We start from the raw sequence: 25,783 nt of genomic DNA on the forward strand, positions 1-25,783 counted from the left end.
CTGCCATCTGTCAAGACACTGAGCCTGACCACGCTTAAAAAAAAATTCTCTTTCTTGCTCTCCTTCTTATTTATAATATTTCTAGAGATCCTGTCTCCCGAAATAAGTGATATCTATCCTACACATATAGGTACAGAACTTCAAAATAGTATCCTATTATCTGTTCGACAATGGTAATATACTGTAGAAATGTCCATCACCATACTCTCAGTAAATATTATGTATTTTCTTTTTAGATTTGCTGTCCAGTAAAAAATAATAGGTATTGGTCTTTGTAATATGCGATCAGTAGGTGGATGGATGTATATATGAACTGATGTACATGTGTAATTACTCCTATGCATACTTAATGAAAAATAGAGTATATGTATGATGTCTGCAGTCTAGTGTTATAATTCATATTAGAAACTGTCCAGAAAAAAAGATTAGGGATAACTACAGACAGATAAGGATCAGTTGTTATGGTAATGCTCAGTTACAATTAGACTCATATGTATCAAGCTTTATACTACATATATTTATATCAAGTGAGTTTTATGCTTAGAGAGGTAAAAATAAATTGATCTGACTCTGATCCCTATGCCTTTCTTAAACTAGACACTCGATACAAGTAAGAGAATGGGAATAAAATGTTATCTTTCTTTGTTTTTTTGTTTCTTCCTCTTCCATGTACAGAATGTGACAAGCTGCGGAGGGATGGCTATCGAAGTTCTCAATATTACTCTCAGGGTCCAACCTTCTCTTCTTCTAGTGCAGCCTGTGGAAGTTACCAAGATGATTATGAAGAAATTGAACGAAAGGTAAGGAATAGAGCTGTTAAATGATTAGAAAATACATGCAATTTCAAAATTTTTAAAAAAGTTGCAATTATTTGCAGTTTTAATTGCACTGTTAAACAATATAGAATACCAGTTGAAATTCAGCATGGAAACATGTCCTCTGGAATGGTGGTTGAAGCATGAAGGGACATATAAATATTTAGTATATCTGGCACATAACTAACTTGCAATGCTGGCTACAAAAGTGCCATTCCTGTTCTCCCTTCTCACGCCTGTTCTTACTTACAGGTGACATTGTAAATAAAAAGCAGGCAGGATTATCTCCTGTAAATGTAAACAAACTTGTTTGTCTTAATGATTGGCTGAACAAGAAGTAGGACTGAGTGGACTTGTAGGTTCTAAAATTCTACATTTGTGAGTTGCACTTACACAATAAAGAGATTGCACTGCAGTACTTGTGTGAGGTGAATTGAAAAATACTATTTTTTTTTACAATGCAAATATTTGTAATCAAAAATAATAATATGAAGTGAGAACTCCATATTTTGTATTCTGTGTTGTAACTGAAATCACTATATTTGAAAATGTAGAAAAAATCCAAAATATATTTATTATTATTTTAAATTGGTATTCTATTATTGTTTAACAGTGTGATTAAAACTGCGATCAATCATGACTTTTTTTTAATCTAGTTAATTTGTTTTGTGTTAATCGCTTGCGTTAGCTATAATTAATTGACAGCCCTAGTGAGGAGGCAGGAGATTGGGGAAAAGTGCATTAAGTGACTATAAAACCTGCTCTTCGTATTATTTATATAGGCTGAGATTTATAAAGGCGTTTAAGGGAGTTAGGTGCTAATAAAAGTTAAGCATCTAACCTTCCTTAGGCTCTTTGAAAATCCCAACTCTGACTATATATATCTATATGTAAATAAAGTTCCCATTGGTGTAATACAAGGATGACAGTGTGAATGGTCTGGTAATGTTCCAGGGAGAAGGTGTATCTTATGAATTAACAATGGCAGCTGTTTTGAAATAGTGTCATGTTAGTCTTTACTAATCTTTTTATGATAAAGTATCAGGTGGGGCCATTAATCCAGGTACACAACATGACTGTGTTCACACAACAACAAGTACACAGACTTCATACCCTGGTGTAATGTGGTTATGTCTTTTATTTATTTATTTTAATAATGGAGATATACCCATCTCCTAGAACTGGAAGGGACCCTGAAGGGTCAACAAGTCCAGCCCCCTGCCAAGTACTGATTTTGCCCCAGATTCCTAAGTGGCCCCCTCAAGGATTGAACTCACAACCCTGGGTTTAGCGGGCTAGTGCTCAAACCACTGAGCTATCCCTCCCCCCATGTCATTTCAGTACTCAGAAGTTCTGTCCTAATGTATCCCATCTCTCTGTAATGAATTCCAAGGAAATGAAAGATCTCACATTGATATTGGTTTGACTCACTGCATGTCAGTTTGCTTCGTATTATGTTCCCTGTCTCAGCTCAGCAACGCTGGGCAATTGTCTCAGAACCTGGAAACTACTGAAACAAATGAAGGGTGATGGAAGGGACAGTTTCAGCTGTAAGATGGTTAAGATGGTTTTGTAGTCTTCATGTGATTTTGGTCATTTCAGCTACAGAAACACTATGTTGCATTAATATTAAAGTTGTGAGTTAACTGTATAAAAGCAAGAAAATTCCAATCTGCGAAATGGTAAGCTGTCCTTAACTCCTTAACATTGTGTGGAAGTGTTGGCGCGCGTGTGGTATCCAAGTTATTGTATCCTGTGATATCTTGGTACAAAATATTGCCTGCCCAGCAATAACCTGGCATTCTTTTGTCAGTTTGTATCACAGCCCTTATCTTTATGGTAGTTTAGTTTCTCTTTTTTGTTTGTTTAATACTAACATTATACCATGTGTTTGCATATGTGTGTCTGTATATAAATTGTATCTACACTGTGAGGTCTGCCAGTCCTTTGAATTCAATATAAAGTGACTGATAATATTGTATAGTTTTCCCATTTCCATTTTCCACATTGCCTCACATCAATGACAGGGCTGTGGCTTTGTAGAAACTTCAACTATTCTTGCTGTGCTTTAACAGTATCCATTGTAACATCTCATTTAAACTCTTTGTGTATGCAGTATGGAAGTAAGAATATTACAGTGATAATCTGCAAAGACCTATTGAAATCACTAGGAGTCATAATACAATATGTGCTCTTTATTATAAAAACTGTTGTCTACATGTGTTCATAGCTGTTGCTATGTGTGTGTAAAATTGTGTGTGTGTGTGTGTGTGTGTGTTTAAGCTATTTTAAGTATTTGGTTGTCCTAGTTAGTATTGTGGTCCATATAGACAGATAGTCCACAGAACTGCATTTGTAAAACTAGTGAGGTATGATGTAACATTAAGGTTGTTTATAGGTGAGCAGACCTACTAAGGACTAATTGCCATGGATAATTCTGCTTAGAGACTAAACGCTGTCATCCTTAAGGTTTGTGTGGTACGTTGTTTTAAAATTATTAATAAAGAAATTGCTAATATTTTGTTCAGTTAGTCTATGCGTTCTGAAATGTTTAACTATAAATGATTACACTTCATTGAGTGAATAGCATTTCTATTTCAAATTAAAACAACTTCCTCTTAATCTGTGTTACTCAAAGCATGGTTTAGTGTGAAGGAGGATAGACAGATGCAAGGTTGACACAGTTTTTAGTGGCACTAATTAACTGAGCACCATTAGCTCTCTCGCTCTAGCTTAAAAACTTAGTAGGATTTTACCCATTAGCAAAATTACAGTGTGGCTCTCCTTTCATACTGTAGAGTTTCAATGGTTCATGTTCTTTGCATCTGCATTTTTTTTAACTTTAAAGTGATATTCTAGAATTGTACTTTGTTTGAATTACCACCTCTCAAAAACCATTCTCTAAAATTGAAGTTTAATCCCATTGGTAAAAAAGTCAAAGGCTTCCAAGAATGTAACTGTAAGTGGGACTTGAGCCCATAAGTTTTAACTTATGGGGCTAGAAAAGTACTCAAGCAACAGTCTGGATTTGAGCTCAGAATTCTTCCATATTGCAGCAAGACTGATTCAAACAGCAAAAACATCCCCTCTTCATGAAAGCTTTTTAATGATATCTGCTGTTTATCAAAAGCAGTCAAAGCAAACGTTTAACAGGCAGATCAGAAGAATGATATATTTCAGTGTTGTGATCGGAGAGTAATAGAATAGTGAATGGATCAATGAATTCTCATTTACTGTTTGGAAACTTTTCCCTAAATTGGCATTATTCCATTTTTGCTTCAGGAAAACTATATTACAGAGCATGGTAATTTCAGATAATGGACTTATCTGAAGTTTCCATGCTCTCTAAAAATTTCTGGGAGACCAGGTGATGTAGCTGGATAATTCTTTATTTTCTAGACAGTTGACATGAAATCATGGTAAAGTGTAAGTATAGTTCTCTCAGCTAAGTCACCAGAGGATGATGTTCACATCAAAAAACACTACACTGTCTGCTTAGGAAAGGTTTGGATTGGCAGTGTCTGGTATTCCAGGTGACTATTCCAGTGAACTGTCAGGGATGTATAGGCGAGTTTATCCATTTTTTTAAAAAACGAGAGACTGACTAAACAAGTATGGTTTTCTGAAAGAGAGTTCGTATAATACAAAATATTTACACTGCCCTTTTTTTCTCATGGAAAGGCTTCTAAATTACAGTACACACAATATGAACTAAATTGTTTCCTTGTGTAACTCCACGAGGGAATGTCTTCACTACCAACGTTAAAGCGCTACCGCGGCAGCGCTTTAACATGGCTGTGTAGTCACGGCACCAGCACTGGGAGAGCACTCTCTCAGAGCTGTAAAAAAAACCCTCCTAGGGGTGTAGCTCCCGGTGCTGGTGCACTGTCTACACTGCCACTTTCCAGCGCTGAAACTTGCAACGCTCAGGGAGTATTTTTTCACACCCCCGAGGGAGAAAGTTTCAGCGCTGTAAAATGGCAGTGTAGACAAGGCCTAAGTGGAGTTCATTAAGGATGAATTTGTCCCTTTGTATTTTAAATCTCAATAGTAAAGTCTGGATTGGTCTTACTGATTCTCTTTTTGTAAAAGAAGATAATCACTCTCAGTGGCCTGTGCTTATCCAGTTTCCTAGTAACAAAGAAGGTGTTACTTCAGTCACTGACTCCCCTTTTTAGAGTGGTAGCCCTGTTAGTCTGTAAAACCAATGAGGAGTCATGCCTAAATAAATTTTAGTCTCTAAGATACCACAAGGACTCCTCATTGTTTTTGCTGATTCCCCCTTGCTTTCTGAAAGTGTGTATTATACTATATAATTTAAATATGTTTGTCTTTTTACATGTGTTTTCTCATTCATTCTCTTTTTTTCACTCATTCTCTTTCTTTCTTTCTTTTTCTCTCACTCAACAGTCTAGTCTGTTAGACTGCATATCTCAGTCTTGCATTAGCACCTGCTGTTCCTTGGTTCCATGGAGCCTCAAGGTATCTAGCCACAATGGAAGCATCCAGCTGTCCTGGTTGCAGCTTGATGTTACTGTAGCATTAGCATATCTGGAATCTTACTGTGCTTTTATTCTTTGTTCCTGACTTGCTGCTGTTTTCTTTGTAAAAACAAACAAAAACAACCACTAACAAAAGTGATGTTAAATCCAGTCATGCCCTTTTTTCTCATTAGCTCAGTTGTCTGCAGCTCAGATCCTTTGTTTACTTGATAAACTAACACATTTTCATTGCCTTTGCAAACCTGTTAACAGTCGCTTCTGCGAGGAGCAGTATGTTTTATTTAATGGCTATTTGATAACAATCATCTAGTTCTATTAGTGATCAAATATTGTGATTTGGACTAGCATGATTTAACAATAAGGAATGCCAATTGCACAGAGTACATGGACTCAGAGATGCATCACACTGTGCCTTTATTTCAACAAACAGGTAGAAAAAGTATTTCCCGCTTGTTAATGGGGAAGAAAATATATATTTGTCACTTTGCTCATCAGAGCTGTTGTTTCTCTTTTCAGCATTTTGCAGCAGTTGGGGTCCTTAGAAATCATAGGTGGAAGGAAATTTATTAATAGTATTTACACATGGGAATTGAGATTTGAAGCTGAGATTTTCCAAGGAGTCTCAAAGAACTGGGTGCCTAGCTGCCTTAGCCCCCTTTGAAAACCCTACATTGATGTGAGTTGTGGGAGCTCTGGACTTGCTGAATTGGCTCTTGTAACAATATTGATCTTCATTGATGAAATTTCCTTCAGTATATAAAGGCTAAGAGAGGCCTGTACTGCTTTGATCCTGCATTATATTGCAGGATCCTGCATTATATTGCTTCCTGCTTCTTAATACCCCAAGGATGTGGCAGACTGGCAGTTGTGATGATGTTGTGTCTGCATAGCAGAAACAAAATGTCATAAGGAGCACTGTCTAGGAAACTGTAAGACACTGAGGAGATAACGTAGTGAAGAGAATAACAGAAGGGCACTGTCCAAAAGGAAAGCTTATGTGTGTATGTTGGATGGGAGTTTCAAGAGGCCAGAGTGATTTAGAGGCATAAGTCCTATTGAAAGTTAAGGGATGTATGCCTCTAAATCACTTGGAACGTTTGGAAATCCCACCCATTTTCTTCAAAAGATTGTTCAAATGGTAGAATTCTAATACACAGAAATAATTAAAGAAGCACTGTAGCAACAGAGGAAAGAGGAGATAAAGAAGATAGTAGAAGACTTGATGGTTTCTTTGTAGCTAAGTCATTTCTACTCACAAAAAATCCTCCCTTAACAAGACAGCAAGTGATAAGAGTTCTGGGGCAAAGGCTAAGGGGCTGATGAATTAGTCAAGAAAACTGGAGATAAGTCTGTCCAGGTTGTCCATCTTGAGATAAATAATGTAAGAAATACTAACTGTACCTAAAAAGAAGTTCCAGCCACCTTGCCTTACAACAGAGAGTTTCAGATGTTGTTTATAATAGGAAGTGAATGATTGAGATACCAATAGCAAAGTTGGTGAGACTGAAAATGGTAAATATATAATCAATAATGAGGATTCTCCCAGATTCAGAGGGATTTGAGGATTGCCACTAGTTGGACCAGTAAATGACAAATTTATTGTAATTGAATGCAGATTCATAGTGAAAGCAGCAGTGATCCCAAAAAGATTGGAGTATACACACTAAATGGAGTAGTTACGGAAACTGTGGATTGACCAGGAAAGAAATGTAAAGGCCTTTGGTTTGTGTGGTGGGTTTTTTTTTTAAATTATTATTATTTATTATTATTATTATTTTAAACAGAATAGCACTTAAAGCCATTAAATTAGTATTTGCCTGGAGAAGAAACTGCAAACAGGACAATGAGATACATGAATAGAAAGCGATTCTGTTCTTATCCAAAGCTCTGCATAGACTTCAGTTCTCAGTTTTACTTATTTGTTCTGAGGAGTTTTATTCATAGAAATGGTTGGAAGGTGAATAGACATTTCAAGGTTGTTTTTTTTTTATTGTAAGGGCAAGTTTATAGAGGTTTAATTTGTCATCTGAGAAGACAGGACTTCCAGGTGACCTTCTAGAAACCTTTGGGGGCAGTCTGTCTCTATTAGGAGATTAAGAGTAAACAGGGAATTTAGGCAGAACATGCTGTGAAATAATCAGCCTAGAGTCAGTTGCCAGTTAAAGTCTTTGAATAGTATAAATCTTCTGAGGAAGAGAAACCATTTTATAGGTAACGGGAACACTGAGGGACAGAATCCCAACAAAATGATGAAGAGTTTAGAGGAAACAGCCTTGCTGAGTCTATTTCCCTATAGGCTAAATTTTCCAAGGGGGGAGATCTCACTTCAACCTCTGTTTTAGTTCAGACTTTTTTCTACAATGTCCATTGTGCACATCAATGAAAAATTGTATGTGGTCCAAGTTCATTATTTGCATGTGCAACGAAAAACTGAGCATTCAAGCAGTAGCTCATGCAAAGATATGTGCCTACAAATTAGAAGCCATACTTTGAAATTTGGCCCTATTGGTGCAAAATAAAAGCCAGTATGAAGCAGAGAATTTTTACTATTCTAAAATGGGAAAGTTGCTTTCTGTTGTTTCAGAAATACTCTGTGTTTATGGCTATACTGATGTGCTCTATGGCCAGTATAATCTCGTAGTATTGCCCCTTGCGCTACCACTGTGATATAATGTGCCTTATTTGATAAAAGATATTCCTGCAGTTAGAATCGTCACTCATCTAATGGCTGTGTGCACTAGCCTAGAAAAGTAGATGACCTTGAAATATTTAAAAGAACCTGCTTCCATATTTGGCAAGAAATCTGTATCTCCCATAATCGGCCAATTTAGAGATGAACCATTTCAATGCAAACGGACCCAGGCTGCTGTTTCCCAGCGGGTGATTTGTGCACAGCTTTGTAAATGTCATGCCTTTTCAGTACACTGATGTGGAAAAGTGTAAACAAATAGTACCTACCACTACCATTGTTAGTATCCTGGGAGCAGGAATAGGAAGAAGGGGAAGTTGTGTGCTTCAAGAAGCCAGTACAATGGGAAAAAATCATCTGTAGTTGGAGCCTGATTTCCCACCCCACCCCCTAAAGCACCAAATTTCCAAAACTCCCTTTTAATGGAAATACAGACGTGTCCTCTAGCTTGAAAGAGCAGTTTCCATCAAAACAGCATTTTAGCTGCAGTTGGCACAAATAGGGCTTTGAATCACTTTTCACAAGAATCTTCACCTGTATATTTGTTTGCTCATTTGGCTGGTCAATTCATCTCCCTCCACCCCCCCAGCTCCCTTAATTTTCTGAATCCTGATTTTTCTGAAAAATGTAGGCAATTGCCCCAGATCTTTGGATAATCAGGATTCCATCACTGTTTTCTCCTTCTAGATGTTTTTGTTGTTTCCCCTCCATCTGATCACTCCACTGTACAACAGCTTCATTTAAAAGAAAAATATTGTCTGTGCCCTGTTTGTTGGAGAAATTTCCTTGAAAGAGAAGGTGAGCTTCTTAACTGAATATCTCTGTCACTTGTCATACTGGAGCAGCCCCTGGTGATTGCCTGATGACAGCTGAGACCTAGAGCACCACATAGTTTCAATGTGACAGTTATCGATTCTGACAGTATCAAGCAACTAGAGGAAAAGTAGGTTACTGGAGCTTATCACCACACACAAAGGGCAAAACTGTGCTTCCAATATGTCCCTTGGCACATGAACAAAGGAGAGAGAAAAACCTCTGGTTGGAAATAATGTTACTCACCATCAAACAGATTCTGACTACCCCATTGAAACAAACACACACACACTCTTTTTCCTTTCTGTTCTATTGTACTGTAACAATATAGGTTAACACCACTTACAGTTCAGGATCATTTGCCATTTTCATTAGAAACCCATTATACCTCAGCTATATATATTTTTTTTAACCAAATTTGGCTGAAACATGGAATACAAGCTGCCATTCCTTATGTGATAGGGTTTGTTAGTTTTTCTCCATTGCTTATCTCATGCAGTTTTGTTAAAAGCTTCAGTGGTGGAAAAAAATCTGTTGAGGGTTGAAATTATTTTTTTAAAGCAATTTAGACCTCATGAAGTGATTCCCATTGGCTTCAGTGGAGCATAGCCACAAGGATCTGTCCATGGAGCTTTGTACAAGATTGGGTCCCTAAACTATACTTAGGCTTTGTCTACACTAAAGGGAAAAGTCGATCTAAGCTACGCAGTTCGAGTTACCTGAATAGCATAACTCAAATCAATGTCACTTAGATCTACTTACTGCGGTGCCCACACTATGCAACGTCAGCAGGAGATGCTCTCCTGTCGACTCCCCTTACTCTTCTCGATCAGGTGGAGTACAGGAGTCAATAGGAGAGCAATCGGCAGTTGATTTAGTGGGTCTTCACTAGACCTGCTAAATCAACTGCCAATGCATTGATCGCCGTAGCGTCAATCTGGTAAGTGTAGACAAGCCCTTAATGAACTTAAGACTGTTGGTATTTGGCCCCTCTAAAATATGAATGGAAGTGTCCATAGATCAGATAATACACCAGGATCATCAATATAGTATTCAATAGAGAAATATAAAGAAAATCCTACACTTCAAAGCATATTCCCATATCATGGAAATACAGTATTATTAGTGTCATTTATCATTTCCATCGAGAGGCCCTAGCCCCATTGTACTAGGCACTGTACAAACGAATCATAAAAAGGTGGCCCCTGTCCCTAAGGGCGTACAATCTAGATGGTCGTGGGGAATCGGATACAGCAAATGGTGAGAGTATAACATGACAGTGAGATGATTGTGATCCATGTATTAAGCAGTACAACAGATGCCTACACCATTTTTATACTGCTGTACTTTTTAGAAAAATTGAGTACAATTTTTTAAATCTCTGTTAAAATATATCTATAGTACAGGCATCTCCGCAGATCCTCAGCCCCTGGCCCGTAAGTAGAGGCTGCAAAGCACCTGCAGAGGATCACGGATTCCACCTCCATATATGACAGTCAAGCTATGAGGAATGAGTGATAGCAGTGGGCAGCAGTGATTGAGTACCTCATTGAAGAGCGAGTTTTTGATAATGCCTCCCTAATAAGAGGTTGTTCTTACCTGGCAGAATGACAAAGGTACTGAATTGGTGCACACCATCCCAGGTTGAATGTCCTGAAACACAGATGTCAGTAGAAATGTAAGATGAAGCATCTTGGAGCATGGTAGTCAGAGAGAGGGAAGATCCATCAACACCACTGCTTCTCCTAACACTTACAAAACATTTTGTTTTTCTTTCTAAACAAGGACTTTTCTCCAGTTCTCTATCCTTCCCTGCCACTGGGGTTGGCTATGATAACCTCCCTGGCTCCAGGGAAGAGAGCTGAGAATTTATGACGGATTGTTCAGGGATTTTGACCCTCACCTCCAAGCCCATGGATTTGCACAGCGCCCTCTGTTCGGCATATGTACTGGATCCAACTGTCCTTGGAATTAGTCTGACTGATGCCATCAGTATATTCACAACAGAAAGGGGTTACATTCCTCCCCTCTCCACCAACCGTGACCCCAGAATTTGGCTCATGTAGTGTAACAAATGATTGTTCCACTAAACAAATGTCACTCAGCCGAAAGCCTTTTTTTGGCACAGTAATTTTGGATAGTGAAAATACTGTGCGAGCTTTGTTGTTTCCTGCCCACGTCCCCTAGATAGCGGCATGGACACAAAGCACGGTCCTTTAATAAGGAATGACTTTATAAGGTATGCAAATCCTGTGATAGTGTGGTGGTGATTAGATTTCCTAGTAAAATTCAATGGTGGTTAACTTAATTGTTTTTGTTCCTTGGTATTATCAATGGATACCCTTTTCCTCATCACTGAGGTTGGTCAAGGTTTCTCTCCTGTGCTTTATTTTAGTTCTTTGCTTCACTGAGCTTAAAAACTGTCTCTTCATAACAGGCTTCTTGCTAAAACTGTGCACATCACAACGAGGTAAACAGGTGCTCAGTTCTGAAGTCCCTTGCTAGCACATTGCTGAGAGAGGCATACAAGAAGGCAAACAGGGAAGTTAACTAATCTGATAGTGCATAATGCAGTTGTTCCCGGAATAACAACTGCAAAATCAGCAAAGAGTCTTGTGGCATCGTATAGACTAACAGACATACTGGAGCATGAGCTTTCGTGGGTGAATACCCACTTCGTCGGATGCATGTACATATACTTTTGTTAGTCTATAAGGTGCCACAGGACTCTTTGCTGCTTTTACAGATCAGGGTAACACGGCTTCTGATACTTAACTGCAAAATGGAATACAGTTAATAAATAACTTTATCATTTGTCATGCTCAAGATCATTTTTCATGCTACTTTAACATATACTCTTGAATCTGAGCAGTTTTGTTGGACAAATAACAAGTTTTCATTAAAAAAAAATCATACTTTTTATGGGCAGGCTATGATATCCTTATTCTTTCTGAGTAGTATCTCGCTCCACGAGTAGTCCTGCTGGCTGCAATGAGGCTGCTTGCAGTGTCAAGTACTGTTCGTTGTCAGTAAGGCTATCACAATTTGGTCTGATATTTTTTTCTTATAAGAAATTCATATTGTTGTATATGTTTCTTTTTGTAGTGCTCAGTCCCTTCTCCAGAAGAGGAAAAGCTTATTAGCATCAAGAGAGCTAGAACACCAGTTTCAAATGAATGTTCTGATATCAACACCCAAACTAACTGGACCAAGTCACTTCCATTGCCAACACCAGAGGAGAAAATGCGACAGCAAGCACAAGCGGTCCAAACAGATGTGGTTCCTATTAATGTAACTGGTAGGCTTTTAATTTCAGTGGTGGTTAGAATGCCTGGGGCGGGGAAGAACCCTAGTCAATTTTGTTTCATTATTTGTTACCTGAAGCACATGATTTAGTTACAGCACCTGAAATAAATACTAGTTATTGCACCTTTGTTTCAAAACAGTGGTTTGTGAACCCTCGTCAGACATTTAATTTAATGCAGGAAAGCAACAGCATGGTCTTGAAACAGAATAAAAATTGATGAGATCTAATGGGAAAATTGATATCAATTACATTTGGCAATGATTTTCAGGATTTTATCTTAAGAATTTATGGAAAGGAAGTTATCAAAAGATTTCTGTCCCCCAAAGTGGGCGAGTTTCAACATTTGGAATATATATATATGAAAAACCTTTTATTATTGATGGCAAGAGGCTTACAGGGAAAGAATATGGGTGCGGATATAAAAAGAGTTGTTGGGCTGCTTATATTTATGGCTCTTGGGAGGAAATTTCCCTTTGTATATATGTATTCCATATTTCTGTAGATCAGTAATATATTGACCCTAAATGTAAAAAATGTTGTGGGTGATTTTAACTGCATATATCCCATTTAAAACTATGGAAGTTAGGCTGCTGAAAACCAGCTAAACCCAGAAAAGTTTTTGGTGTATCCCAAATTAGAACTTTCATGAAAGATTAAATAATTTAATTTTTCCTTGTGTCTGAATATTATAAAGATTGTGTATTATAGGTTGTTCAGTATGTGTGTTTATGTTTAGATGCCAGAAACAGGAAGATATTCAGTATCTGACTTATTTCAAACCTCACATGGCTTCCATTCGACTTCAAGCTTACCATTATATTGTAATCAACAGCATGTGATATTTGATTTTGTTTAATAATTTATTAAGACGGGGTGTTCACCTCTCCTGTTTGATTACTAGTAACTATTTAATACACATCCTTTTTATTAATATAATTTTGTGAAAGAACCGCATAGAATTAGTGCTGAATGTTTCCATTGGTGAAATTTTACAATTTTATACAAGTTTAGGCCAATAATGAACACTACAAAGAAATCTGCAAATCAAGAGAAAATGTCATGGACATTAAAAGAAGACACCAGAAAATAATGAAATGTTTCTAATTAACAGCACAAACAAATACAACACTAAAGTAGTGCAGACCAATTGGCATTATCTTGGAAATATAGGATACACAGGTGCAGAAGGTGGTGGTATGGGAACAATGGATTATCTGCCGTAATCAATAAGTCTGAGCATGGCTTAGATATTGTGACAGCAGGAGCACAACATACTTATAAATTGAGTAATCTGCAGTTCACAGTAATGACCTCTGTGTACTGCAAATATCCAGTGGAGACAAACAGATGGAAAGAAGGGGGTGGGGAAGAATAAAAAGATAAGAGATCAAGTAACTGCCATGGGTTTAATTTAGCTGTACAGTATTGGAAATGTTAATAAATCTGTACAAATTGTCCTTGTAATTTCATCAAGTTGTATAACAAACCTTGCTTTCTTTGAAGTGCTTGTTTCGCACTCTATTCCTTTTATATACGTGATAGTAAGGGGCTATGAAAGTGATTAGAGGAAAGCAAAATTACTGTTAGGTATGTAAACTACTCTACATGAACCATAAGGTTTCCTGGTCTCTGAAATTATTACTGTGCTACTTAAAAAATAATGAATTGAGTGCCGTAATGAAGGGGATCTATCCTTTGCTGCAGTCTATTACAGGTTTCAAAAAATTCAGTCTTTCCCCCAGCAAAACTTTGTTTTATAAATTTCCTGGGTTAAATTTACTTATATGGAGGAGAGAAAAAAATGCAGAATGAAAACTTTGTTCTGTGCCACTCTTTAAGCCCTGCTGTGCAACATACATAGCAGCTTTTGTACCTTTGCTTGCTCTTTTTTAATAACTTGTGACTCTTATGTTGTTTGCACAGAAATGAGACAGAAATCCCTATTCATTACTATTTGACTGAAATAAAATATTAACCCAAGAAGTAGCTTTTGAAAATTGAAAGCATTTTTGAAAGTGCATTAATAATGAATAAGCTACAAGGCCTCTTACTGGAGTGTGCACCACATGGTGGTGTTCTGGCAGTTTAGCTCTTCAGTGGGACAGATTGCAATTAACACATTTAGTATTACAAATCTGGTGGCTGGTCTGAAGATGCATGGTTACTGCATTAGGCTGAGAAGCTGCTGACTAGACATCGAGGTTTGGAAATGGATCCTGTCTTTAGGATAAATGGGCTGAGCTCGTTCCACAAGTGATTTTGCTCCATTTTTTAGTGATGGAGTGGTGGCCAGCAAGTGCTTTTACAGCACGTTCTACATTTTAATCAAGAGACATATAGTAGTGTCTGCTGCAGTGGGTTTTCTAGGACTATTTTCCAGCTGTAAAAGTATCGGTGGTGATGGGTAGGATAAGCAAGGGGGAAAATGAAAAGCAAAGGTCTGATTCTGCAAAGCAGCTAAGCGTGCGCTTAGGTCCTGTTGACCTTGTGTCCCATGAATTAACAAGTAAGACACATAGACTTCAGTGAGGACGTCAAAGGACATTTATTTTAAACCATTAGGAACAAAAATGAATATTTTTAGATATTTTTATTAGACCCTGATAAATATGTATTTTAGCCTCAAACAGTGGTCAAAATAAGACTGAAAGATCCTGATTTCATTAATTTAACTTAGGCCTTGTCTACACTACAGGGAAAATTTGATTTAAACTACTCAATTTGAGTTACGTGAATAGCGTAGCTCAAATCGATGTAGCTTAGATCTACTTACCACGGGGTCCACACTATGTGATGTCAATGGGAGACGCTCTCCCGTCGATTCCTCCTACTCTTCTCAATCCAGTGGAGTACAGGAGTTGACAGGAGAGTGATCTGTGGTCGATGCATCGATCGCCGCTCGTCGATCCCCCGGTAAATGTAGACAACCAAGCCCTTGGTTTGTTAATGCAGCCTCTTTGTCCTTAACATTCTTCATCCATACAAATCAGTATAAATTTGGGCCTTTTCTTCCTGCCTTTACTCACAGGAATAGTCCCATTTAAACCAAAGACTGATTGCATGAGTAATGGTTGTGGGATTGGATCCATAATTAACATAGTGACTTTCATGTGTTCCATAATCCATACTGCAAAATCAAAAGCAGAATAAGGCAAACGAGGACGGAGTGGCAGTGTTAGTCAACAGAGGATTTCCTTGTTTGAATTCTCTTAAATTCCAATTAAAATTGTATTTTATTCTGGAGGATCTGTGATTATATTTTTTTTGTTTTGCATTCTAATTTCCTTAGAAGCCACTGTCTTGTGTGTGATTGTTTTGTTTTTTAAATGGAAGAAGAAATTTTTGAAGAAACAAAAAAAACCCTGCTATTAATAGGTCCATCCAGCTCTTTGGACCTATCATAATGTGGGTAGAAGTATTAGTTGTTCATCTGAAGTTTGGCTTAACAAATGATCCTGAACCTTCAAGCAATAAGGGTCCCAGCATCTCATAACATTTAGGGTATGTCTACACTGGAATAAAAGACCCATAGCACAGCCATGGCTGGTATAGGCGCTGAGTTTCTAATCTGCTGGGGGGTGCCCCCGCCCCATCCCGCCTCTTCCCTGCCCAGTTCCACCCTGTCCCCTGAGCGTACTGCGCCCTCGCGCCTCACCCCCAGCACCTCCTGACGCTGCAAAACAGCTGATCCATGGCAAGTGGTAAGTGCTGGGAGGGAGGGGGAGGCGCTGATGGGCAGGGCCCACCAGCAGGCAGAAGGCACTCGGGGAAGGGGCAGGTTCTGGTAGGGGGGCTGCGACAGCCACCACAGAGTTGGTGCCTATGACGGCTGGCCTGGGTCAGCTGACTCAGGTTCATGGGGCTCTGGCTGCTGGGCTGTAAAATTACTGTGTAGATGTTTGGGCTCAGGCTGGAGCCTGGGCTCTGGGACCCACCTTCCTGACAGGGTCCCCAGAGCTTGGTCTCCAGCCTGAGCCCAAACATCTTTACAGCAATATTGCAGCCCCAGCCCGCTGACCGAGGGCAGCCTCAGGTGTGTGTTTGCTGTATAGACATGTCTGCAGGGTTTGTCTATGCTCCAGTCAGGACATGTGATTGTCATACATGAGCTAGCTTGCTAAAAATAGCGGTGTTGCCATGCATGGTGGCATGAGCTAGCCACTCATCAAGCCTGCCCAGGACTTGTGTATGTCCTTGAGTGGCTAATCCATGCTGCCTTAGCTACCCTGCTATTTTTAATGAGGTAGCTTGGGTCATGGGAGGCAAGTTTGTAGAAATTTTAGTGGTGCCCAGAACCTGCCCCCCCAACTCTGCCCCCTCAAAATCCGCCTCCACCTGCCTACGGCTCTGGGCGGGGTTTCAGGGGGGAGGTCTGGGGTGCAGGTCCTGGGCTGGGGATTAGGGTGCAGGAGGGGTGCAGGCTTTGGGAAGGAGTTTGGGTGCTGGGTTCAGGCTCTGGGCTGGGGCACGGAGTGGATGTGCAGGAGGCGGTGAGGGGTGCAGGCTCTGGGCTAGTGGCGGGGGTGTAGGAAGGAGTGGGGGTGCAGGCTCTGGGAGGGAGTTTGGGTGCTGGGTGCAGGGTCTGGGCTAGGGCAGGGGATGGGTGTGCAGGAGGGGGTGAGGGGTGCAGGCTTTGGGACGGAGTTTGGGTGCAGGCGCCGCTGGGGGGGTGTAGGAAGGGAGAGGTGGTGCACGCTGGGGCAGAGGATCAGGCTGCAGGGGAATGAGGGTTGGGGCTGAGGATGAGGGGTTCATGATGTGGGGGGGCTCAGAGCTGGGGCAGAGGCTCAGGGTGTGGGGGATGAGGGCTCTGGCTGGGGCAGAGGATTAGGGTGCAGGGGGATGAGGGCTCTGGCTGGGGCTGAGGGTTCGGGTGCAGGGGGATGAGGGTTCTGGCTGGGGATGAGGATTTGGGTGCAGGGGGATGAGGGCTCTGGCTGGGGCTGAGGATTCAAGTGCAGGGGGATGAGGGCTCTGGCTGGGGCTGAGGATTTGGGTGCAGGGGGATGAGGGCTCTGGCTGGGGCTGAGGATTCGGGTGCAGGGGGATGAGGGCTCTGGCTGGGGATGAGGATTCGGGTGCAGGGGGATGAGGGCTCTGGCTGGGGCTGAGGATTAGGGTGCAGGGGGATGAGGGCTCTGGCTGGGGCTGAGGATTAGGGTGCAGGGGGATGAGGGCTCTGGCTGGGGCTGAGGATTAGGGTGCAGGGGGATGAGGGTTGGGGCTGAGGATGAGGGTTTGGGGCGTTGGAGAGGCTCAGGGCTAGGGCAGAAGAGCAGGGTAAGGGCAGCCTGCCTTGCCATTAGCGGGTGGCAAGCGCTAGGACCCTGGGGCAGCAGACAGCAGTTCTGCCAGGAGCTGATCTGCGAGCATGGCGGAGGGGGGATGCAGGGGGAGGGGTGGAAGGCAGAGGCCGGGACCTGCTCCAGGCAGGGGCGGGGCGGCGGGGGAGACCCGCAGGGGCCTGGGTCAGGGCCCGATCCAGGCAGGGCCGAGGGAGAGACCCATCTCCAAATATTGCTGGAGCAGGGCGCCCAACCCTGAATATTCCTGGAGCCCGGGCACCTCGAGCCCATATAACTCACCGCCTATGGCTTGGGTATGCTTATATGTGCTGTTATAACACCACCTCATTGCAATGTACACATACCATTAGACTAGTAGTAGTGTCCTCTAAAAGTAGACATTCTGCCACAATGTTTTGGGGCCTCTCTATTATAGATCCTGGGGAATGCCCCTTACTTTAAATATGACCATATTTAAAGCCATATTTACCCCTACTTTAATATGGTCTTACTTTTTAATTAGTAGAACCCTGAAAATTGAGATGAAATTGGTGAATTGTTACAGTTGCAAAGCTTTTGGTTAGCAAGAATGCTATACATTGGGACACAACGATCCATTAACATTTAGTCATAACCTTTGTATATGATGAATGGAACTGCTACAGTTATTAGTCCTGTGTTTTCAGGTGTCTGCACACAATCTTTTGAAATGTAAAGTGTTGTAGAAATTATTATCTGTATGACACACAATGATGTGAAGGAAACCAGGAGAAAGATGTATGAGAAGTACATTAGCTACTGTGGATGTGCAGTAGTCACTTTTCTGAGGTACATAATTTGGCCATTGATTTTTTTAAATTACTAAAGAAAAACTTAGAAGGCAGCAAGAGAATACACATGTGCAAGTGTGTACAGCATCTCAGTTTTTAAAACTCTGCCCCCAAATTAGGGCAGATTTAAAAGTGCTTAAACTCATCCAAAGTGAATTTGTATTTTAAAAATTGTGTTTTTTAAATTAAAAAAAAACCAGAGTTTGAGCACTGTGATCTAATTTTAGGGGAGGAAATTAACTTGGCTGATAATTCAGAAGCCATGTTTGATCTTAGTGGGAATTAAAATGGCCAAGTTGTGACCCCTAAAAAGTGAATTTCTAAAGAAAATCTGTTCAACCTTAACTGGAGGGGTGCTGCTGCTGGGTCCCATTATGATACAGTACATGGTCACTATAAGGCTTTCTTCAGTAATGCACTTTGATAGACACAAGTTCTTCGTTCTGAATGTTACATTTATAAAGGTTTGATAGTAACCAATGTTATAGTTTATTAATACTTTTGGCCTTTTACTTATGGAGATTGGGATTGAAATATAGCTGAGATCACAAGGAAAATTAGTTTGGTCTCACCTTGGTCACCAATGGACATTTACCCACATCATGAAATAACTATACAAATTGGATACCGTTGCTTTGGCAATGTTTGCTATAGAATCATAGAATATCAGGGTTGGAGGGGACCTCAGGAGATCATCTAGTCCCACCCCTTGCTCAAAGCAGGACCAATCCCTAACTAAATCATGCTCTGAATGCTCAGACTGAAAAAAAAAATATTACAGATCAAGGTTTAGATGTGTTAGTGAAGCTGCATGAGGAAGCTAGCATTAGTCCTGCCATCACACAGTCTGTTCCTAAATGAACAGAGTTAGTCTTTCATTTTCAGGGAGCAATCAAATTTGCTATCTCCCTCCCAAAAAAACAAACAAACAAACAAAACCTGATGACTTTAGTGGAATGGCACTTGCTTCAGTCAGATTTGAATTAGGTCTAAGGAGTCAAAATATCATACACTGTGTACCTTTCTATAATGTATATGTTCCTCAAGCCTTATGGTGACGATATGCTGTATCTTTTCCTTCAGTGTATACCCTCACTGTAGAACTGAGCTAACATCATTTATTAATGCCTTTTTTTCATTTCTACAATGAGCTAGTGGAAGAAAGTGCATGATGTCAGCGTGCTTGAAAGTAATGTTGCTTTGCTTGTTCTACTACACATTAGGGGAGAATTTCGACCGCCAAGCCAGCATTCGGCGGTCTCTAATTTACACAGACACTGTGGTAAGACGGCCGAAGAAAGTCAAAAGGAGAAAGACTATTACAGGAGTCCCTGACAACATACAAAAGGAGCTAGGTATGGCTCATCAGAACTGTATTCCATCACTATTCATCTTCACTGCTTACCATTACTTGACTAATAACATTTACCAGTGCTCATGAAGCCAATACAGTCTGATAGCCTATTAAAGTTCCAAATAAATGTGTGCCCTATTGCAAAAGGCATGTTAGTTCAAGCCAAATAATTTGTGCTGGAAATTAAAGCTCTTTGTTTGCTGATTTCAGTCAATTGAAGGGAACACATTATTTGAAAAAATTGTGTACTGGGACAATAGAAATCTGCAGAGATGTAAAATCCATGCATTTAGAATCTTCCTACAGATTTTGGCCAATGCTCCAGAGTATAAGTAACCATTTAAATAAAAATGAAGTGTTTAGGCATTTTACTTGTGAAGAATGCATTACCAGTGTTAACCAATTAATAGTTGTCTTACTGGATCTGCTGCCTCTCACACTGAAACAAAGCTACCCAAAGAGTCATCCACTTCTTCCAATGTAGTTCAGACCTAATTGTGACCTCTTAAATGCCAGCATTGTTAATTATCTCATTGATCGTGCTTGACATAGACTAGACATCTAGTAGTAGATTAACTAGATGTTTAGTGAGAACACTTCTATGTCCTGATGTTCAACTCTTTTGCATGATCCAGAGGAACAATTTTCTAGTCAGTGGCAACCACCCTACTTAGGGTTGTGATCTTTTTCAGATTTAATAAATTAGGGGTGTTTGAAGGTGGTGATGCTCTGGGTTTTGGCAAACCCTTTTAAACTTTTTTTAAAGGCTTATAAAACTAGTCTGAGTAAACAAATCATCTTTATTTTCCCAGTCATTTAAATCCATGCTTTTTCCTGTTTTAAAGAGAATTGAGTTTTCTAAATCATAATTTTTTAGCCAAAGGGATTCCAGTAATTCTATAGTAAAGTTATAAGAATTTCCAAAAAATGGAGGTAGTGCAAGCTGCATGCCATACATATGGTAAAATCTCATGTGTTGATTCTTCCTTTAGATTTACTCCCTCATGCATTTTTCCACCCATTTTTTCCCCATATTTTCCTCATTCTTCCATTTTTCCGTCTCCCAAGCAGAACACAAAACTTATGATGTTTCAGACTGAGTAGGTTTGAAATTAGGCAAAGCAAGCTCACCTGTCCTAATTTCTGACATAAGGGTCAGGCTTATAGAATACTTGAATGTGGGAGACCTACAGAGAAACCCAGGTGCAGTACAAAGTGGTGCTGTAAATAGAGCTGTTCCCTCAAAATCCATAATGAAACAATGTCCCAATATGGGAATCTCACCTTTCGTTTTGCTACCAAACAAGATTTACACAGCATAACACCATATTGAATTTTCACATGGCAACTTTATATTACAACACCATTTGATGTCTTGATGAAATGACATAGTTTTCTACCTATAATGATTTTGAGATTCTTTTAATGTCCTGAATGCTAGGCTTGTAGGATGCAAACCAGACCTGGAAAAGTTGGATTTGTGAATTCTGAAATGAGTGGCAACCCAATTTGGAAACAGTGTGTGGAGGATGTGGTCTTTTGCATATCATGTAAAACCAAAACTCTGGATATGTGTGCACATTTTATGCATTTATTTTTACTATCTAAAATAATTATCATTTACTAGCTGAAATAGATAGATAGCATCTGTACTATGCAGAAATCTTCCACAAGTGTCTTAAACAAAGATTGCCTTTTGCTGGTTCTACTTTTAAAAATGATACCACAGATTTTGTAGGCCTGATTCTTTGTTCTTAGGTTTCTGTGATGTGCTGAACACAGGAACAGAAGGGGCAGGAGTAAAAGGTGACTTTAAATCCCCTTTCACTCGCTGCACTTTCTTAGGCTGTCTGGAAATTTGTTTGGCCCTTTGCTTAAGCTATAGTAACCTCTGGGCTGCTAATCTATGCTCTGGCTGAAACAGCTTCTTATGGACTGTCTGCTATGTCAGGATAGGCAGAGCACAGCCACAGCTCTTGTGCTGGGAGCTCTTATATTAGCTTCACAGAGCCATTGTGGCAGTTCTGCACCACATAGGGAGCAAACTTACGCTAGAGGGATTCCCTAGGAGCTATTGTTGCCCCCTTAATGCCTAGCATGTATACAATTTTAACAGTAAATATCAAAACATTTTTTCTAAGTAGGTCAGTATCATTATCCCCATTTTGCAGATGGGGAAACTGAAGCACAGAGAGGTAAAGTGACTTGCCCAAGGTCACCCAGCAGTAAGAGTTGAGAAAAGAACCCAGGTTCCCTGAGTGCCATTCCGGTGCTCTGTCCATTAGGCCACATTTTTTCCTTGCAATATATGCATGTAATCCATTCTGTTTCCCTAACCCTATCTCAAAGCAAACTTCTTGTTAAATATGCCGCGGCTCATTTTTTTGGAACGTGGACCCAGATCAAATCCAAATAAAGCAATTACATTGTGCCTATCTACATTTTCCCTGTGGTTTCAATTGAATAAGTGCCTCTTCATGTCTTCACTAAAGCATTGCTGTGAATGGCCATGTTTATACAAGAACTGAAATCTCTGGACACATCAAAGTTGCCGTGCACAGGTTAAATAATCAACCCATAGCAGACTTGTTACATCTTATTTGTTCTTCAAAAGGAAACAGAAATATGAGAGAACCTCAAATCTCTTACCAAAGTGGACTATTTTTGTACGTTGTTATGGAGCTGGAAAAGACTCTATAAGGCTGAAATGTTGGAGTTTTCCCTGTTTCTCTGTTTTCTTTTGACGAATAAAGACAAAATATAGCAAAAGTCTGTCAGATGTATATGAACACAGCAGTTTTTGTGTAGATAGTGACTTTGATGCCATTGGAATTTAACCACATATTCTAAAAGGGAACACTAATTGCACCTATGAAAATCCCAATGAAAAATATCTTTAAGTATTCATATTTTAGCATACTTTGGAGTATTGCCCTTTTGCCATTTCAGCGATGAGGAAAGTGATCCATGTACATAGTCTGTAAAGCAGTTGGAGATCCTCCTGCCTGAAAGGTGCTCTATAAATGATGGCCCTTCACTTGTCCAGTAAAGTAATTGTTCTCATATCCACACTGGCCAGATTCAGAGTATTAGACCCCTAACAATTTAGAGATATCACCAAGAAACTGCAAAGGGACTAACTTTATATATGTTAAACAATACTGTTGCTGAACAGTAGCATCTCTCAAAACTGTTTAACAAAAAGGGGGGGAAATGGGTGTTAAATTTCTACAGACACTAACACACTCCTGATTATTCGTACATAGCTCTAAATTATCTGCATCAACTACATAGAAACCATAAAACTTAGCCTCTGTGGGACAGAATTTGAACAAGAGTAAAGAAAAGACAAGAAAGTCAGGGACTAATGCTCCAAATGGATGTACCTGCATGACTTAGCTTCACTAAGGGTTTGTCTACATGTACAGCGCTGCAGTGGTGCCGCTGTAGCCCTTAGTGAAGATGCTGCCTACACCGACAGGAGAGCTTCTCCTGTCAGGGCAGGTACTCCACCTCCCTAAGAGGCAGCAGCTATGTGGACAGGAGAAGCCCACCCGTGACATAGCGCTGTCTACAGCAGGAGTTAAGTCAGTATAACTGTATTGCTCGGGGTATGGCCTTTCCACACCCCTGAGTGACGTTGTTATATCGACATACATTTGTAATGTAGACCAGAGACAACTCTCTCTCTCTCTCTCTCTCTCTCTCTTGGATGTGGCATTACTGAAGCAGCTACATTCTATCACCATTTCCTTTATCGCACTCTAACTCTTCTCTGGATGTCAGAATGTACCTTTTTTGGAACTGGTGAATCTGGGTTGGACCTGTCAGAAAGTAAGAACATTCCCCTCTTTCTCTTACAGAAGGGCAGGTAACAGGGAGAATCTTCTGGAAGCTTCCCCCTCTTTTCAGCTCTTTGTAAAGTTCACCTTTCTCTTCCTATACCTCTAGGCTATGGACTGGACCAAAGACACCAACTTTTTTTTTCACATTTTTACAGTGCTACTTAACTTACTGTGTACTTATTCTGTACTGACTCCTTTATCAGGGATCTAGCCTAACCTGATCCAGTGCTGCCTTTACCAAGACTTGAAGCTGTCTTGCTTGCGGATAAGCTTTCCCCATAAACTTGCACCAGAGCAGTTTCAATGGGTTACTTCTTTCAATTATTCCAGGCTCTAGGTCCCCTATGCTCCCTCCCTATATCTCTGCACCAGTCCTATAGCAGGAACCACATCTAATCCTTCATTACTAGACGCAAAGCAAGTCTTTCTTCATCTCAACAGGGATAGGTTCAGTAGAGGAAATTGCTTTAGAGTTCCTTTCTTTGCTTGTTTCTCTCCCCCTCTCCCCTTTTGTCAGGCTCCATGCACATTCTGATTCTTTGCCTCTTAACAGCCTGGCAGCTAGCCTCTGCCCTGTTCTGGTCCGAGGGGACGGGGACCAATCTAAGCATACCATTCTGTCCATTACCGCTGTTCTCACATCTTCAGTAACAGCTTTCACAATTCTTTTTAACGTAAGGTCCAATTGAATGTCCTGGGGTTTTATTCACAATAACCTCCCCCCCCCCCTTTTTTTTTTTTAAAAGGAAGTTGTGTTAAGGGCCAGAATTGAGATCAGATGCTTTTCTTTGGCTCCTGTCTCTAGCATCTGCTTCCTGATAGGTCCCTGAACACCAGATCTGTTTGTGACAACCTATCAGTGGTCAGGATGGATGTCTGACAGCTGAATCCAGAATGATCGCTCGGCACCTGCTTTCTGGTAGGACAGATCGCATCACTTGGTTCTCACCAACCATCCATAAATGTTCCAACTGTCACTTTTTAACTTCTTATAGTTGGAGCTCTGTCTTGTAAACAATAGCTGAGAGGAAACAATTCCTGTGAAGTCTCAAGTAATCATCTCAGAAAACTCTGAGCAGCTATGACCCCAAATGATGCTAGGCTTTAATAAGTAAATCCATAGGTATTTTGTTTCCTGAGGGATTCAGCTAACTCCACCAAGTTCCTGAGCCCAACTAATTGCTGTATACTTATAGAAATATTTTTGGTTTACAGGAAGCTTATCCTGCCTTCTCAGCTAGAACTCCAGATAACTCTAGGCTTACAGACATGTATAGATTCCATGCCAGTGTCAGGCAACTCAAGCCATGGGATTTCAAATCCTGGTGGTCTCTCAATCTCTCTCTCTATACATATCCCACATAGTCCTCAGAGAGGATATTATTTCCTTTAGGGTCATTGGGCATTTGTGCTGTTAACTGGTGGTATTTCTAATAAGGCTGCAGCTTCTCAATGTCATTGAGATACTTGGTTTTGGGCTTAATCCATTGCACTTCTGTAGTACCATTCATCTGAGGGTCACGAAGAGCATTCCAAACGAAATGAATTCACAGTTAATCGCAACACTCTTAGGAGGCAACTAAGTATTATCCTCATTTGCAGACGGGGCAAGTGAAGCACAGAGAGGTTAAGGATAACGACCATCCCCAAGGTCAGCTGTTGAATCAGTGGCAGAGCAAGAAACAGAACCAAAGCTGTCTTGATTCCCCATCCAGTAGACATTCATCCATTAAACATTTATATTTTCAGGAAGCAGTGATGTGTACAAAAATCCAACACTTTTAGCTGACTGTTCTGTGGAGTATTGTAGGATTTTGTAGGATTTTTTTCCCCCCTATCAAATGTCAGATGCTTTATGGAGCACCTAGTGCAAATTCAAATACTTATAAGTTGATTTTTGTTGTGTAGATATTCTATACTTGTGCAAGTGCTAGGGGAAAACATAGAGGAGGAAGTGAGTCAGGCTGCTCACATGTGATAACAGGGATAGTGCTGGCACTGCACATGCACCATTCCTTTACGCAGCTTACCACCTTTGGAGAAGGCCTAGTAGTAGGGTATGAGTTGCGCTAAGTTCATGAACACGTCTGAAGCATAAGTGAGAAGTGCATGTGCTAGAAATAATCATATAGCCAGACACAGCAGGTTTGGAAAGAGAGATTGCTTATATATTGGTTGAAACCAACACAATATTTTGTAACAACAATACGACACCTTTTTCTCTTATCCATCCTTCCATTTGCACTGTTTTACCTCAGTAAAACCCACCTTGTGATGATCCTCAATTAACTGTTGCTGCTCTTTGTCAGAGTAATCACTGCAGAGTAGCATGAGGCTCTCTCT

The 25,783-nt window shown here is 40.2% G+C and overlaps 1 protein-coding gene across 4 annotated transcripts in view; it reads left to right on the forward strand.

Annotated features, from left to right (window-relative positions):
• The window catches only part of NHSL1 (NHS like 1), a 254,240-nt gene that overhangs the window by 212,381 nt on the left and 16,076 nt on the right, over positions 1–25,783 (forward strand). For 2 of the 4 annotated variants that reach the window (XM_050949408.1, XM_050949410.1), the window contains exons 3-6: positions 676–800; positions 5,226–5,297; positions 11,925–12,117; positions 19,465–19,596. In XM_050949408.1, the coding sequence (XP_050805365.1) occupies positions 676–800; positions 5,226–5,297; positions 11,925–12,117; positions 19,465–19,596 (522 nt within the window). The remainder of the gene's footprint in view (positions 1–675; positions 801–5,225; positions 5,298–11,924; positions 12,118–19,464; positions 19,597–25,783) is intronic. The other 2 variants (XM_050949409.1, XM_050949411.1) reach the window with 2 other exon arrangements.

Source organism: Gopherus flavomarginatus, chromosome 4 (assembly GCF_025201925.1).
Source record: "Gopherus flavomarginatus isolate rGopFla2 chromosome 4, rGopFla2.mat.asm, whole genome shotgun sequence".
NCBI classification, from domain to species: domain Eukaryota; kingdom Metazoa; phylum Chordata; order Testudines; family Testudinidae; genus Gopherus; species Gopherus flavomarginatus.